The sequence below is a fragment of the Excalfactoria chinensis genome, chromosome 2 (genome assembly GCF_039878825.1).
Source record: "Excalfactoria chinensis isolate bCotChi1 chromosome 2, bCotChi1.hap2, whole genome shotgun sequence".
NCBI classification, from domain to species: Eukaryota; Metazoa; Chordata; class Aves; order Galliformes; family Phasianidae; genus Excalfactoria; species Excalfactoria chinensis.
The window spans coordinates 137,571,956-137,589,233 of NC_092826.1; the positions used below are offsets into that span (position 1 = coordinate 137,571,956).

Below are 17,278 nucleotides of genomic sequence, written 5' to 3' on the forward strand. Positions count from 1 at the left end.
AATGCTCTGCAAGCACCTGCACTAAAATGACTCCCCTTGAACTACAGCTTCAGCTCTCACTAACAAAGTCCTGACCAGGTGCCAAGCTGTGCATACCTGCAGGATGAGACAACATTCCCAAATATTACAGCATGAGGTTCACAAAAGGAGGAAGGTACGAAGCAGGGACTCGAAGCAAGGTTCTAGAAGCATCACTACCACTAAGATAGTACATTGCAAGCATGACAGTCTGTCCCACGTGCCTGTTTTAAAGCTCAGACATTCAGCCTGGGCAGGGTCTCCCAGCTTGCGCTCTGCTGCTGAGAGCAAAATGAGACCCGAGACACTGGAAGGGCAAGTAAAAAGAAACTTAGGAAATCACACGGACCCTTTAAGCTCTGAAGATCTGTGGCAATTTAATCTTGCTATGAGCACAGTAAATGTATGCCTCCTCAATATTCATGCTAAGAGAGAAAGATACTTGCTTTTTTAATGGGATGCAGACTTAGTACTTCTTCCTGCACAGCGCCCTGGACTATAAGCACATGTCATACCTAAATGCAGGCTTCCCTTCAACACTTGAGAAGAGCAGGGAACTGGAAGTTTGTTACAGTATTTCATAAGTATCTACAGAAAGGATTCTGATATTGCATGTATATTTCATTTAGTAATAGATTTCAGAAACCTGTCATTTATAGAAACGTTCAAGGGCAACAGCAGACAAAAAGCACTGGTGCTACTCACTCAGGAAGGCAGCTGAACAAACACATCGGAGAAGGAATTAGAGGAGGTGCTATTTTATCAGATTCTCTTGCAGCTTTTAGGTTTGTTAACATCGTATGGGAGCCGCGAGCAGCACCCAAAAGGCTCCCACAATAACGCAGCCTTTCTATAACCCTCTATATTGTTCCCCTGGCTGCCTGACAGACACCAAGAGAAGTTTCTCCGTGTGCAGAACAACGAACCCCTGCTAATGGCAGTCCTGCCTCTGTACAGCGACATGGAGACTCTAGCAGGTCCCAAAGATCCCACAAATGACACCTTGAGTGTGCTGTCCAAAGCTCAGCAGCCAGCAAACTGCACAGTTCTTCTCCTCAACAGGGTAAGGTGGTAAATTAATCCCATGCTTTAATAAACTTTTGGCTAAATCAGCACGGCCTTAAGCAGAAGTATGGGTGGACTTCCAGCCCCAAGCCCCATTGCAACCAGCGCTCTCCAGAATGGTTTCACAGCCCAGAGCCTGTTTTAACAGCCGCCCCCAAGGCTGCTAAACTTAGAGAAGCACACCACCATCCTCCCCCCCATGGGAAGGTTTTGCTGAGTTTTCCCTCTTTTCCTCCTCCTTTTCTAAAGAGAAGGCTGAAGAGCAGCAGCAGTGCTGTGTGCCTCTGCCTCCAGCCGCACTGCACCTATGCTGCCTGTGCAGACTGCAGAGCCAACAATGAAAGTGGGATTCTGAACCCCAATGCATTTAGCTGAATCCACAGAGAACCAGAGGTTGGGGAAAAGCTGCACGTGCTTCCCCTGCCTGTTACTCTGTGATGCCTTAGGACTGCTGAGCTGTGGCCTGGGAACTCTGTGATGTGGTGGTCCTAAACGTAAGAAGAAAGCCAGCCACCTGGCTCATCCGTGCACGCACGGCCATGTGCTCATCCTGTCTGAGGATCAAAGATAACTTTAATCAAACAGCTGGAAAACTATTTCAACAGCATATCAAATAAGATGGAGGATACCCTGACCTCTATGTTTATCAAGCAAAGCAAGGAAAATTCTCCTGGTTGCTGTGCCTCCCAGGTGCTGAGCATGTTTCAGTCCAGAAGACTTCCAGCACTGCCAGCCACATTTTGCCTGAGGAAATTCTACCAGATATTTAAGTAGAGCACTATTTAGGACTCCTCCAAGCAAGGTAAATGACTGTAATTAAGATAGCAGCGACAACTGAAAGCTCCATTTCCAAGAGCATATTGCAAACCAAACAGCAATACAGCATCTCTTTTGGTCATGCGCTCACAGCAGATGGACAGCGGAACATCTGGCTCAGCTTCTCAGGAAGGACAGAAAGGTTGAAAGCTGCACGCAGGTGGTGTTTGTGAACAAACAGCCCAAAAAAGCCACCCCAGCCCACTCACAGCGAGTGCACAGGTCCCAAAGCAGCTCCTGGCACCACGCAAGGCAAGGCTAATTGCATGCGGTCTCACATCAGCAACCAAAGGGGCATATTTGGGCACCCAGGCCAGAAGGTAGGTCGTACTACACAAGCACGCTGCTATTTTTTCCTGTTATTGTTCCAAGGATTGCACTGAGCCTCTGGGAAGGGATATGAATAGAAGTGATGTTTTCCAGAGGGAAGGATGCGGGTGTTACGCTCTGCCCAAACACTGCTCCAGAAGTACCTTCAGGTTCAGGAACTCCAAGCTGCTCCTTTTAATTGAAATGTATTGTAATTCTTCTAGGGAAAAAAAACAAGTGACCTCTCTAGCAAATACCTGCTGCTCCTTTTCAATGGAACAGATGATAAACTGGAATGAAGCACGTTAGTTTTCGACTCTCTTGCTCTTTAACATGCCAGCTGCTCACAGAGACACTGATCCATGTGAACTCCACAGAGGATGTGTTGGTTTTTTGCCATTTTGTATGCATGAGATTGATAAAGAAAGCATTTCTGATTCCAAACAGCAACCCTCGCAGATACAGGAAGACATCCTCACTTTATTGCAGCAGCCAACTGAAGAAATGCTGGAACATGAAATAGGAAACAAAAGCTGAACAACTGCTTTATATTTGCCCTCTGGACTTGGCTATCTTCTGTACAACTGCAACCTTTTATCAGCTATTTAACTGAAAATGTAAGGTACAGATTCCCAGAGAATCACAGCTGCTATACACATATGGCCTTAATTAAAGTAAGAAAGCCCATTTACTCCCGTAAAGCACTTCCCAACAGCCAGCAAGCTGACTATCACCTAACCAGCTATTAAAAAGGTGAAAACTGTGACCCTGTTTTCCAGTCACAATCATTATCCATTCAGAACAGAGACCTTATTATCCAAACCAGAAATCTTTAACTGACCTTATTAGCAGAATGGGAGATAGGACCATCTGCTGCTTGGGGGTTACCATACAAATACGACCTATTGGAACTTAAGGAATCACCTTCACAATAAAAACACAAATATCAATCTTTTCAAATACATTTATTTCACCCTGGCTTCTCACCTCATCAGAGGGTCAGAGTGAGTTTTGTACAGACCAGACACCAGGTTAACTTGCTGAAAATCACACTGCCACATCCTTCTGAGCATTATCCCAATACGCCCTCTCACATTGTCACAGTTGCTTGCCTTTCCACATCTTCTATCTCCGCTATTATTACTGGATTTGTATCGCTGTTGCTTCAGTCCCCTGGAACACATGAAAGTTGCTCTTGAATCTGAGGCACGTTTCGTCTGAAAGAGCTTGCTTTCCTTCCTTAAATAATACTATAGTTCTGTAACATGAGACAGCAACAGTATTTAGTTACTTAAATCAAGACAAACGAGTTTAAGGTACGGGACAGAATCCATCACCTCCAACACAAGTGAGGCAGTGACACTTATAAGAACTCTCAGCGCTCACCTGCCTGCCAAAGCACTGCTACAAAGGTCATTGACAGCACAACGTGTAAATACAGGAACGAGACCTGAATGGATTCTTGCCTCACAACTGTCAGGTCTGATCTGTTAACCTTGGTCCCGTCACGACAGCCTTACAAAAAGAGTGGCAGCAACCAAAAAAAAAAACCACATCAAGCAATAAGAAGAAAAAAAAGCAACAAAAAGCCACCAAAGAAAACAATCTGAACACGAACAGTGAGCACGCTTTGCAGCAGTACTAGTTAAGAGTTGGTTGTATATCGTATCTATGCTGCTAGCATCCTTTTCAGCACAGGCAATAAAGATTTGCTGGAGGCTTTCAAACTTCTACTGGGGCACAGTAAATTGTATTTGAATTTCAGGGCACAGCTTGCATTGAAGCTGTCAGTTTTATCATGATAATCTGGAGACAAAACCATTTTGGTATTCAATACACTTTACAATTAACAAAGACATTTGTTGGCCTTTTTTTTCAGGCTTCAATTTCCTTCTCCATTAAACTTTGCCATCCCTGCTTCCTTGACATCTCAACACAAGAAGGAATCTTCTAGAAACACACGAGATGTGATGGAAAAACAGGAGTCCCACAACCAATGCACTCATGATAACCCCGATTAAATAAATCCACTTAAAATCTCATTCCTTTGTGGATAAGCACTTTACAGACCTCTACACTGATGCAAATTGTTTTGCAGTTATGTTGTAAACCCACCTCCTTCTGGGACTTTTCAATTGATGTCAATTTGTAATTAGCAAATGAATTGCAATGTAGATTGCATTCAGCACTCTTCCCCTTTTTCTTTTTGATTCCCCAATGAACACAAAACCCCTGCAGCTTTCCAAAACTTACTGATTCTCAACAACACCAGCTTCATATTGCCAGAGCCATGAGAACTGGATGGTGGCCAATGGCTGATTTGGCCAAGAGTCGTCTTCTAGCATTCCCAAACACATCACAGAGAAATTGCTGCTATGAACACAAGGAACGTCACTTCAGATCCTTGACATATGCAGTCACTACGTGAAGATATCTCCTCCTTCTTCCCTGTCTGGCAGATGACAATTCCTATACTGGAATGTGATTTGTACCTTTAGAACATCTGATGGCTGCACCACGTTGATCCTCAGCATCTCCCACAGCTTCTCGTACCAAAGCCAACCCACACACAAACAGCAGCAGCACCAATTTCTGAGCCCCTCCGACTTCAGCATCAGCAAAGCACAGGCAGGCAGCTGCCACAAACTTCAGAGGAAAAACAGGCAAGAAGGCAAAACAGAGCAAGACAGATAAGCTGGGATAAATCATCAAACATCTTCCAGGAATGAGTCACTACCGACCCCTCCTTCAGAGTACTTCCATCTGAACTAGCACAAGTTGCCAGCTTCACCATTCAAGCCAACTGCAACCACCAAACGACTTCAAAACCAAAACTCTCTGCTTTTTTGGATCTCAAATAACCACACGTACGTGCACTCATGGTACCTAATGCAAGTATGCAGATATTCAGACATGTATGTACACATCAGCTTTGGTGGACAAAAAAAACCCAGCAGCACATCCAAGCTCTTCAATGCACGCCTGCAAGAACCATGCATTAAATCCACAGCTTTACATTAACCCTGAAAAAGTTACCTGTCCTGATTCTTCTGCCCACATCACTGTACCAGCAGCTATGCAGGTGGTGACTGTCAACCTGCTGCCATGCTGTATGATGCCAGGAGTTCACTCCTGAGCTCAGGACACATCCCCACCTCCACTCCAGAGCCAGGAGAAACTCCACGCCACGGAGATGCCAGCCTTACAACTCCACGCCACGGAGATGCCAGCCTTACAACTCCACGCCACGGAGATGCCAGCCTTACAACTCCACGCCACGGAGATGCCAGCCTTACAACTCCACGCCACGGAGATGCCAGCCTTACAACTCCACGCCACGGAGATGCCAGCCTTACAACTCCACGCCACGGAGATGCCAGCCTTACAACTCCACGCCACGGAGATGCCAGCCTTACAACTCCACGCCACGGAGATGCCAGCCTTACAACTCCACGCCACGGAGATGCCAGCCTTACAACTCCACGCCACGGAGATGCCAGCCTTACAACTCCACGCCATGGAGATGCCAGCCTTACAACTCCACGCCATGGAGATGCCAGCCTTACAACTCCACGCCATGGAAATGCCAGCCTTACAACTCCACGCCATGGAGATGCCAGCCTTACAACTCACGAAATAGCAAAGTTGAAGTTTTCGTTGCTGGTTCCAGCATGCAAGGAAAGGGCAGGATTTTTTTCTGCTGCTCCACTGGGAACCCACAGGCTACTATTCAGGAAGCAAGAGAGCTTGGAGGGTTGGGGGAGAGCAGGGAAGTGACTAAAAATCAATACAGCACTTTCCACCAAGAAAATAAGTAGGCCTTATATGACTAGCAGGGAGGAAAAAAAAGCACTGAGAAAAGCGACTGGCCCATTACCCATGAGAGATGACCTGGCTTGAAACAAAACCACCAACACATATACCATAAATTCAGGTTTACGTTCATCAGCAGTTTGTTTCCTGCAGAACTGAGCTGAATTTTGGCCAAAAAATAAAAAAAAATCTTAGGATATTACATACACAGGAGGTTTTGGCATCCTTCATTTGGGGTTGTTGTTCTTCAGTACAAAACACAGCCTGCAGTGTCTTACTTGCCCCTGTCCATCAGGCTTGGAAAACACCAATAGAGATTCAGAGGAGATTAATAGTTCTTCTCCACAGAAAAAAATAAGGGGGGAAAAAAAAATCTCATTTTAAAAACCCAACATCCTTCAAATCCAAACCTACCATATATTTATTCAGATTTAACTCCCAATACATTCCCTAGATAATAGAATTCTAGTTTCTAGTACAGCCAATCACTTCTAATAATGGGGTTTTCGTTCTTTCTTTTCTAAATCATCCTTTATCATCTTGTACAAAGAAAATAAACTGTGCTACTTTTATGTAAGCAACCATTTTGATAATGCAGAGCGAAGCCTACAAACTTCATGCAGGCCCAGCAGTGCACAGCCAGCTTTTTCCTAACTACCAGTTTTGCCTAAAGCTTGTTGTATCTTTATCCCTCATACCTATGTCACAAAGCAGCAACGGTGCTGAGAGGACCGGACTGTGTGAGACTCATTTAGATGTACAAATTCTTTTTGTCTTATAGCAAACACTAAGAATAAGCAAAAGGCCAGACTGATAGGACAGCAGGCCGCCTGGAACAGAATGTTACTGTTCTATTTCCATGTTACTTCTGCCTTCCACATTTGTCACATCTATGTCCATTTTACATCTTAACCTCTCCACGTAAAGAGAGCTCCCATCAAACTCTGGTAAAAATAGCATTTACAGGAGATTAACATTTCCAATATGGAACTCTTAAAAATATCGCTTGGCTACATCACAGCCCAGGAGGCACCTTTCCTTGGCCCCTGAGAGCTCTGCAGATGGAGCAGGGCCGAGTCCCACCAGTGCATGGCTCTCCCCAGCACCACCACACCAACCCTACCTGGAAGTATCAGCATCTTTCCACAGCACAAAGGGAACTTTTCAGCCATGTCTCCACTTCTGGAATGAATCACACAATGTACAATCCTCACCAGCAACGCAGATGGGCTCTTCAGACACCTAGCATCACCCACAGCCAAGGATGTGCTCAGAGCAGGCTGGAGGCCTCACTATGGGCCAGGAGAACCTACAAGACCCATTCCCCACCTTACTGCTAGGCTCTGTAGCCCTCAAAAGCCAGGAACTCTTACCTTCCACTCTGCCCCTTGTCCTAATTCTTCCGCACAGAAACACTGCAAATGTGACTCAAAGTCATCCAAATAACGTCAAGGAAATTCTCCATAGGCTAAGCTTGAAGTAATTCACTCCCAAAGTTCACATTTCCAGACCTAGGACTGCCTGAAACTGGATTTCCAATGGAAAAATAACACTGATCAACAAACATGGAGGACGCTGCCAACAAATCCTTCCAACGAAGAAGTTACACGCTGTCACAAAACAAAGGCTTACTTGTTTACAGGATGGATATTAAAGACTTGACATACACAAAATACACGGGCCACAACTACTTTGCAGCCGCTTTCACATTCGAATTACGACTTCTACAAGACAGCAAAACATAAATTAAGTGTTGCGTGGCAGAAAGACAAGCCTCAAAAAACAGCTCAAGCCCTCTAGCAAGCAATGGGAGCAACACCTCTCATCAACGCTGACCCAGACAAGCAAGTTTCATTCCTCTTAGCTTTCACTTTCCCAGCATTTTCATGCGGTATCGCTTGAAAGAAACAAACTTGGACACGTTATCCGGAAGCTGCTTTGCAACGTGCAGATTAAGTTCTGAGAGGCGAAACGCAGCGCCGATCACGATGCATTGTAGCGATTATCTCCGAAAATGCTATTTGCATTTCTGAAGGCTGAATTGACCAAAATGTAGGTCAACTTTGTTTTTCTTTTTTAAAGGCGTGGTAAACTCCTCAACGCTCAACTTCAATTGCTGCATTGAAACAAATCTGAAATGGAGTTGGCACGCAGTGGGAAGAAACGACAGGGGCTGCAGCTCACCGACACCAACTCAATACCAGATATTCATGCAACCTACCGTTCACGTTACTGCCAGCACACTGCAGCTTGTTAGCTGCCACCTTAAATCAAACCTTGGGTTACTGCAGGTTACTACGGTCTCCCAGGAACATAAAACCTACTGTATGGTTACTCTGGTTTCATGTAACAGCTATGTCATTAGTTAATGATTTAAAATTTTACCCTCCGTGAGCAATTCGCATTCCAACGTGCTGCCGAAGTGGTTTCCATTTCCATTTCTGAATGCTACTTTAAAGTCAAAAAACCTGCGGATAATACCATACAAATTTCTTGAGACAGCATCCCGGGAATACCAATGTATCTTCAGATCACAGGCTCATAGAATGGCCTGGGTTGAAAAGGACCACAATGATCATCCAGTTTCAACACCCCTGCTATGTGCAGGGTCGCCAACCACCAGACCAGGCTGTCCACAGTCACATCCAGCCTGGCCTCGAATGCCTCCAGATGTTTAAATACTTTGAATTCTGATGAAGTAATGACAAAAAAGGCTCCTAAATATTGTTTAAATATTTCCAAAATGCATCTCGCCACTGATACAATTAATGATTTACTTTGCCTGTGCTCTCAAAATAGGTTTTTACCTTTAGATCTTAAGTACTTGCCATTTTACATAGTAGTACTGCCTTCATTGGCTCTGTTCTGTTTGTCTTAACCAGTCCTACTAAATGAAAGCCTGCCTGCTTGCGAAGGCATCCTCAGTGAACAACACCGGTCATTACAAACAACGAGCAGTGGTTTAGGATCCATTCTGAACACTTCCCAACTGCTTTATCATAGAAGAAAACACATTTTTGTAGACATACCAAAACACTCGGGTGTTCTATATAACTGAAATTTGCTTCTCTGGGCTATTACGTGTTTTCATTTCTGGAGACAAGCACTGCTCATGCTTCCAGTTTCCAATAGCGACCTTCTAATTCGTAGAATCCTAGAATGGCCTGAGTTGAAAAGGACTCCAGTGAACACCTACTTTCAACCCCTCTGCTATGCGCAGAGTTGCAACCCATCAGGGAATTACATTTCTCCCGATTTCAGTGCTTCAGATATTTCTGATCTCTTGCACAGCGCTTCCAAATGGGACAACGGGTTTGTTTTTCAGAACCGACTTAACAGCTTCGAGGCCAAAACCCTCCACAAGCACTGCAGGCATTGCAAAGCGAGCGCTGCCATCATCATAAAGCACGGTCGTAGCACCTTTCAGCGCTCAGCTTTCATTCTGATAGACAACTAAATGCAGTGCACCACCGTGTGGCAACACATTAAGGAATGGTTTTGTGTGCCAAGAGCTGTTTTTTTCCACTTTCTACATTTTTTTGGGGGTGTTTGTGAAGTAACAGCTCCCTCTCCGTATTAATAAGCTTAGTAAGTTTATCACAGCCTCACTTATCTCAAAAAACATTTTTAATATGTCTGGATTAGCGAGAGAATAGTTGGACATTTATATTTATAAAGCACAATATTTACTTAAAAAACAGAACTGCTCCCTGGTGAGGACACAGCTCTTTAGCTCCTGCCAACCATGCTCCCTTCCACTGAAGGGACTGACCATAAGCGTATACTGCGCATTAAGCTCCTTTTAAAACATAAATACATGCTAATAAAAATAAATCAAGCTAAATGCTGAACTCATGCTTGATTAAAAGCTTCAAAAACACCTGAAAAAAAACAAAACAATCCAACACTCCAAAATATGCACATGCATTATTTAGTAGTTACTCACTGCTTCTCTACAGCTTAAGGAGAAGAAAAAGAATCATTCGTCATAAGAAACATCAATGGCAGCTCCAAAAATCCTATGGAAAACCTCAGATCCTGAAGCCACTCCCGGACCAGATTTCTGCAACCCAGTGCTGAATGCAGGTTGCCATGGGGCTGGACAACCTCTTCTCACACAGTACAGTGCTACTGTAACTCACTGTATCACTAAATTGCAGAAAGCACCGGCCTGGATGATACTTGTATTAGCTTAACATAGTTCAGGGTGCCTGGATGGCCTGTTAGCCATTTTGTACGAACGTGCTCAGCCAGAACCAGCAGCGCTCTTGCTCCATGCATCAGCTGCCATTGAGAGCCCCTCCATTCATCACCACAGCTCTGGGCTCCTGGAGCTCAACCAAAAGCTTGGCCCAAACTTCTGTAACAGAGCAGAGGGTGAGGTGACACAGCCCAGAAGGGAAGGGAACGAAGTGGGTCTCTGCAAGCTGCAGATACCTCAGTAGTGAGAGAAGGGAAACCTGTAGCAGGAGCAACAAGGCAAGCAGCAGCGCTCCTTCCAGCCCAACACAAGGGGCTGGTAGAGCTCCTCTGCCAAAGTTGCACGCTCAAGGCTCACCACACAGCACGTACCACCACGCTGCAAAGCACTAAACCATTCCAAAGCATTCACTTCAGACTACACTTAAGATACAGGAAAAACACCCTCATCTTCCTCCTGTACCAAGCTCATACTCTTGCCTGTTCAACTTCAGCTTCCCTCCTGCTGCTCTCCCCAACCCACCCATGCTTGCACACAGCCTCCAAGGCCCCTGCTATGTAATTAAAGCCCATCGTGATTTTTCTGCTCCAGACAAACCAATAGCAAGAACACAATGCACCTTATGCAAGTTACTGCATAGTTATGCAAGTTAGATGCATCTTTTCGATACACAGAGTAGCTGGTTGCACTCAAGCCACTTGTTTGATGTGGATTCTCCGTCTTATTTTGAGCTGTCAATTTTTTCCTGTTTCTCCCAACTGCCTTTTTTTATATTAAGGCTTCGACCAGCTGTTAGCAACGCTACCCAAACCCTTCCAGCACTGCAATAACAGAGGCTGTTAAGACCACGGCACCATCTGAGCTCTGTGTGACATAAATCTGCTCCAAAGCAGCCTTAGGAGATGTCATAAGGAGAGCAGCAGCGCCGTGCTCCTGCAGACACCTCACACACTCAGCGCTGCCAAAAGAGAAGAAAATATCAGTAATCTCCAGGCATAAGCAAGGCCTCGGAGTGCCACTTGTCAAGCAATACAAATTAAAAAGCAAGCAACGTAAGCAATCGCCTAAGAAAAAAGAAAATCCTCTTTGAGTTTAATGGAACACCCCACCTTAACGCCACAATGTTTCTGACATCCATCTCCATCCTCCTCTTGCAGGCAGCACACGTGAGATGAGCTCGCAGTATCCTGGTGTGAGCCTTTCGCTTGCCAGCAAGCAGCAGCAACTTCTGCAGCTGCCCAGGACCTCCTTGCTGTGATCCATGCAAAAACGGAAGCATTCTGGGGATCAAACGCCCAGGTTTGAGAAGTAAACCCATCAACCTACCACTTGCAGACCACTTGGAGATCTACCACCATACGTATGCCAGACAACACCGCCACAACGTTGGCACATGAGTAATTTCTGCCTTTTCTCCCCTGCTTGCACAAACCTAGAACCCCCAAACCATTCCAAACGTAGCACTCTGTTCACATCAACCCTGAAGAGGAACCTTCATCCCACCAGCACGCTGTAAGGACGCAGCCCAAGTCTCCATCAGGCTTCCAGAAGGAAAGGAGGTGATGGCGGACTGCTGTCGTCCAGGCTCTAAAGGAGCAACAGCTCCTTTGGCCGAGCTGGATCCATCTTATTTTGGAGCAAAATACCGCCTGGACGCAATGCTTTACGCAAGCAACAGCTGTTGATCCACCCAGCCATTGGGATGGCCAGCTTTTAGAAGTCGCTTGCATTTCTTCCAGCAGCGAGCAGCCTTTAAATAAAAACACAAATCTGAAAGCTACACGGATTCTCATACGCAAGGAAAACAGGATGAGAGACAGATGGAAAGTGGGAAAGGAGGAATCCCAAAGAAGAGGGATGAAAAATCAACACCGAAACCGAGATCTCAAAGCACAGATCTCCAAAGCCAGAGCAGGTACCGACCCCACGCTGCACAGTGACAACCTGCCAAAGTTCCATCCCCACCTCGTGGAACAAAAGCCTTCAATGGAATTAAGCCCCGATTCCAATCCGTACCCCACACCCCGATCCCTTGGCAAGTTGTGGGCCGTGCCCAGCCGGCAGTTCCCCAGCAAAGCCTTCCATCCCACCAACAGCACAGCCTCCCCAGTGTAGGGGGGGGGGGTTAGGAAAGCCGGCTGGCTCCCCGCGCATTTCTCCGCCGCTCACCTTTATCCTGAGCGCAGGACAGGATCTCCTCCTCTTTGGGGTTAGTCACCTGGGTGATAATGGACGGGTTGTCCATGGAAACAGAGGGAGATTTCACCTGGCCGTTTCCCTCCCGGAGGCTTCGTGTGTGCAGGGAGGGGGGCGGTGAGGCGGAGGGGGGGTGGGGGGTGAAAGGCAGGCGGAGGGAGGGGGGGGGAGTTGTTTGTGTTTAAAAAAAAAAAAAAAAAATCAATACGCGGATTTAAAAAAAAAAAAAATAAAAAAAATACTAAAAAAGGAGGGAAAAAAAAATAAAATAAAAATAAAAACAAAATCCCAAACTCCTCCAGGAACGGAGCCAAGCGGGCGGGCGGGAGGGAGGGAGGGGGGGGGGTGGAAGGGGGGGCAGCCCCGCGCTCGGGGCCCCGCCGGCCCTACCACCACCGCCGCCTCCTCCCGGCGCCGATTCCCCGCGGAGGAGGGAAGGGGAGGGACGGGGGAGGGGGAAGGGGAGGGGGGGGAAGGAAAGGCGAGAGGAACCCCCCCCGGGCACCGAGCTTTGCCCGTCGGGAACCGCTGCCCCCTAAAAATCCCCTCGGTCCTCCTCAGGAGCCCCCCCCGCCCTCCTCACACCGCCCCCCGCATCCACCTGAGCCGCCCCGCGGGGCCTCTCCTTCTCCTTCTCCTCCTCTTCCTCCTCCTCCTCCTCCTCCCCCCTCAGCGCGTTCCCCGGCACAGCCGCCCCGCTGCCTCCATGCCCGCCGCCCGCTTATCTCATCCCCGCGGCCCCCCCCTCCCTGCTCCCGGGTCCCCCCTCCTCCTCCGCCTCCTCCTCCTCCTCCTCTTCCTCCCGTGGTGCCACCGAGCTCGGCCGAGGAGGGAAACGCGGTGCGAGGGGAGGAAGGGAGGGGAAAGGGGCCGCGCTGCGCCACAGCCCGCCGCCGCCGCTCGCAGCCTGTCAGCGGCCCGCGCCCCGCGCCCCGCCCCAGCCCGCCCCCGCGCCGCGGGGCCGCTCCAACATGGAGGCGGGCGGCGGGCAGCGCCCGGGCCCCGCTGCGCGGTAAACAAGGGGGCGGGGCTTGGTGTGGATGGAGGGGGCGTGGTTTGTGGGAGGAGGGGGCGGGGCTTCGTGGGGGGGGTGGAGAGAAGGCCATTGTTGTTGCTTACAAAAGGCCTCCCGGGGAGGGGGGCGGGGCCAGGCTCGAGGGGGCGTGGTCAGGCGGGTGGGGGCGGAGCCGAGGCTGCGAGGGGCCCATGAGGAGGAATCGGAGTTGGGGGGGGGTGGGCGGGAAATGGAGGAGGGGGTGTATGTGAGGGTGGGCTCCTGTCAGGGACTGCCTGGGAGGGGTTAGAAGTGAGCAGCTACCTACTGAGATGAAATTATAGATGTGTTTTCTCATAGAGTGTCTTAAAACCTGCCCGGCTGTTCAGGAGTACCTCAGCTCTGATGTGCCCTGGATGAGGACTGTGGTGTCGTCACATGGAGCTATTAGAGCATAAAACTGAGGAAGAAAACCTTAAAGAAACGTCAGCGAAGAACTGCAACCACATTTCTCTTCCAGAAGAGTAAATACATAGGTTTCAATTGGATATGCAAGCTCCCATTGTGACCTTGCTACAAGAAGGATGGATATCGTTCTGAATTTCACGAAACAGCCAACAAAGATGCAGGCAATGTAGATTTTCCTTGCAGTGGTTACAGGCACGATTGTTGGAAAAGAAATCCACAGCCTGCAGTTTGTTACATATATGACACAGACATAGAATGGCCTGGGTTGAAAAAGACCTCAATAGATCATCTGGTTCCAACCCCCTGCTATGTGCAGGGTCACCAACCAGCAGCCCAGGCTGCCCAGAGCCACATCCAGCCTGGCCTTGTATACCTGCAGAAATAGGGCATCCACAGCCTCCTTGGGCAGCCCATTCCAGTGATTGTATGAGCTGCTCCCATTGCAGTGCTTTACCATAGAGGGAGGCAGCAGGCCTGGCCTGGAAGAGTTCTGATTTCTTTTAGTGCCCCATTTAGTTTCTGAGGAAAAATACTTGCAAATCTGGAGTCTTGTTTCACTCCTGGTCAGCGTATTCCTACAGTCAACGCATGTCAATGTTTTGCTGTGGATTTATCATATCACTACGTTGGTTTATTGCAGAAAAAAGATGTCGTTCCACATCTTGCTGTGTGTTTTCTCTCACAAACCCAACACTCCCTCGGCAGCAGCACATGCAGAGATACCAGTATTGCAGGTTTCTGAGACTTGTATTTTAGGTTTGCCCGCCTAGTCCTATGACAAACACTTGCACGGGGAATGAGTGCAATGCCACTGCTTGCACTGCATCCCACTGTGCAAGTTTCAACCTGTTGTTTAGCTTCAGCTCCTGCAGACAAGAGTCTCGCAATTGCAAGCAGTCCCTTACGGGTTAGATCGGGCACAGATGAATGGGGTTTAGTACACGTCGGCTGGTGGAATCGGTCCTGTTAGCTGCAGAGGCTGAGAGCTGCTGCTCCTAAGCCATTAGGAAGATTTATCACAGCTTTAGCTGTGTTGTAATCCAGCAAGTGCTTGATCTTTTACCCGCCCAGACACTGCAGGCATTTTTAATTATCCGATGGTTAATTTACGTGGAAGCTTTTGCTGAAACAATAAATTCATACCTCTGTTGCTATTCGCTTCTATATCAACATTTATATTTGGATAAACCCAAGTAGCTTCCTACAAAGTGGTTGATTACGAGCAAGTTCGAGAACCATCCAGCACTAAAAGCATCTGTTTCTGTGCATGGAAAGGGCAATTATCATGTATAATAGGAGAACATGTGCTGCAGTGCTTCTTTTCTATGCAGGAATGAGGAGATACAAACATCTCGTCTGATGAAAGGTACATTCTGCAAGGCTAGACAAATGCAGCTCTCACCCCACGCCAGTGTTTTATGTGTGCATTAAATGCTGGCGAGTTGTTTTTACGAAGCACACTGTAAAACTCCTATTGAACAGCTACCTGTTTGCTCATCTTTCCCAAAGAATTTGCTTTGAGGGGAGCTGCCACTTATGGTGATGCATAATAGGGTGACAGACTGTGCCAGGAGGGGATGCATCTCTCCTCACTCCCATTCTTGCACCAAGACTGGAACAGAATCAAGAGCAAGCCATGCAGTTTCCTTTCTTTGCTTTCGAGGCACTCTGAAGCACATACGGGATCTTCCATCTGCGATTCTTTATACATCGCTTGAACTAAACCCTAACTAATCCTGTAGATCCATCTCCACTTTATGGATTGGAGGGTGAGGCGCAGACAAAACAATACTGTATTGGAAATTGCAGCCTAAGCTGGTAAGAGATTCAGATTTCCATCACGACTCCTGACATTTGTCCTTGCCCTTAGAATATGTCCCCCCTTCCACTGCCACGGGATGTTTTATAATAGGAGAGAGAGGGAAAAAAAATGCTTTTTAGCAGAACTGTTCTACATTAAAAAGGAAGCATTTATTTTCATTGATATCAGCTCAGTGAAGGCTTGACCCTGGGCTCACAATGGGAGTTTTATCCTTGACTTTAATGGAAGAACAATCAAGGTCTCATGATATTACATCCTAAAGAAAAAGAAAATACCACAGTTTGTATCAATAAGACAAATGCTTCCCAGTTAGTGGAAGCTCCTATAGTCTTGCAATACATGGTTTATGAGATTGATTAGATGTCTTCAGCTATTAATCTGTTTTGGCAGCTGTTTATGGCTTTGTATACTTCAAAGTAATGGAGATTATCTGTTAATTATCTCACTGCAGCCCATTCATTGTTTCCTAAATAGTGCCATCACAACAGTAAATTGCAACAGTAAAACAGTGTCAATGCAAAGTTATGGAGTTCCCATTTTTACGGTGCTTTCATAAAGTTAACACAGTCCATTTGAAAAGTCGCTGTTATTTCAACATAGTGACCTATTTGATGGGGCAGAAGAGATTTTGATGAGAATACGATAAAGCATTAAATGCACCGAAGCTCTGCTTTCGCTAAAGTAAAACACAAGACTATTCCCTTTTGGAATGTATGTATGCGTAAGAATTAACCTAACACTCTTTTTTGATCACTTGCAGTTTCACCAAATGCTGTGAATCCTGAAGATTTTGTGCTTTTAAATGCAATGTATTTCTTTCTTTATGACTGCGCCAAAAGAAATGAGAAGGCAAGACTGGTGTTCAGAGGATAGCATTGCTATGCCACAGGAGGGTAAAGGAACACCAAATAGATCAGAAGAAAGCAGCTGCTTTTTGGATTATCACCCGATCTGGCAGCAATTCATAAAGTAGTGCTTGCATAACAATCTCCATCCTAAGTCCCTTTTTCCTTTGCTGTAACTATAGGTAATTTTATGAGCTGTCTGTTTCAGGCTGAGTCTCTTTGGAGGAATTGAAAGTACTGTCAAGCCTGGAAAGATTCATGCTTTCAGAAACTGTAACATAAATTGTTTCCTTCCTTGCCCTGAAATACAATGTTGTTGGAGAAAAGATAACATAGAAAATGTTGGTTTCTATTTATTTAGTGATTTTTAATTCTCCTTGCCTTCCTCTGACCGTAAGCTTAGCAGAAAATGTAAGTTCTTAGCGTGTGTTAAACTAGTGCTGGAGATAAAGCTAAATGAACTTCTTTTTTACAACCATTAAGTTTATATTCTACCCAGGCTCCCCATAGACTCCTATTCCAGAAACTCAGATTAAGGAACCCAGTGGAGACAAACCCCAGTTGTGCCAGACACCAGACACCCACATGAGAAACAATGCCTGAAAAGCACTCTAGCCAATGTGAAACAAACATATAATTAAAAAGACTGGCCATAATTTTGATGCTGGGTTGAACTTAACTGATGACCAATAGATGGAAGGCTTGGTATAACTCATCACCTGGTGACCTAC

General features: G+C 46.6%; 1 protein-coding gene and 1 long non-coding RNA gene across 5 annotated transcripts in view; one reads left to right on the forward strand and one right to left on the reverse strand.

The window, feature by feature from the left end:
- Nucleotides 1-13,349, reverse strand: part of CTDSPL (CTD small phosphatase like) — a 64,582-nt gene extending 51,233 nt beyond the window's left edge. Inside the window, exons 1-2 of one of the 4 annotated variants that reach the window (XM_072327618.1) lie at nt 13,020-13,349; nt 12,392-12,510 (exon numbers count right to left, since the gene is read on the reverse strand). In XM_072327618.1, coding sequence (XP_072183719.1) covers nt 12,392-12,467 — 76 coding nt within the window. In that variant the 5' untranslated portion in view covers nt 12,468-12,510; nt 13,020-13,349. Of the gene's footprint in view, nt 1-12,391 lie in introns of all 4 variants that reach the window. The other 3 variants (XM_072327619.1, XM_072327621.1, XM_072327620.1) reach the window with 3 other exon arrangements.
- A 47-nt stretch (nt 13,350-13,396) lies between these two features.
- LOC140247739 (uncharacterized) lies at nt 13,397-16,999 on the forward strand. The gene is made up of 3 exons (XR_011902761.1): nt 13,397-13,430; nt 13,773-15,698; nt 16,463-16,999. It is a non-coding gene; the product is annotated as an uncharacterized lncRNA (long non-coding RNA).
- The last annotated feature ends 279 nt before the right edge of the window (nt 17,000-17,278 follow it).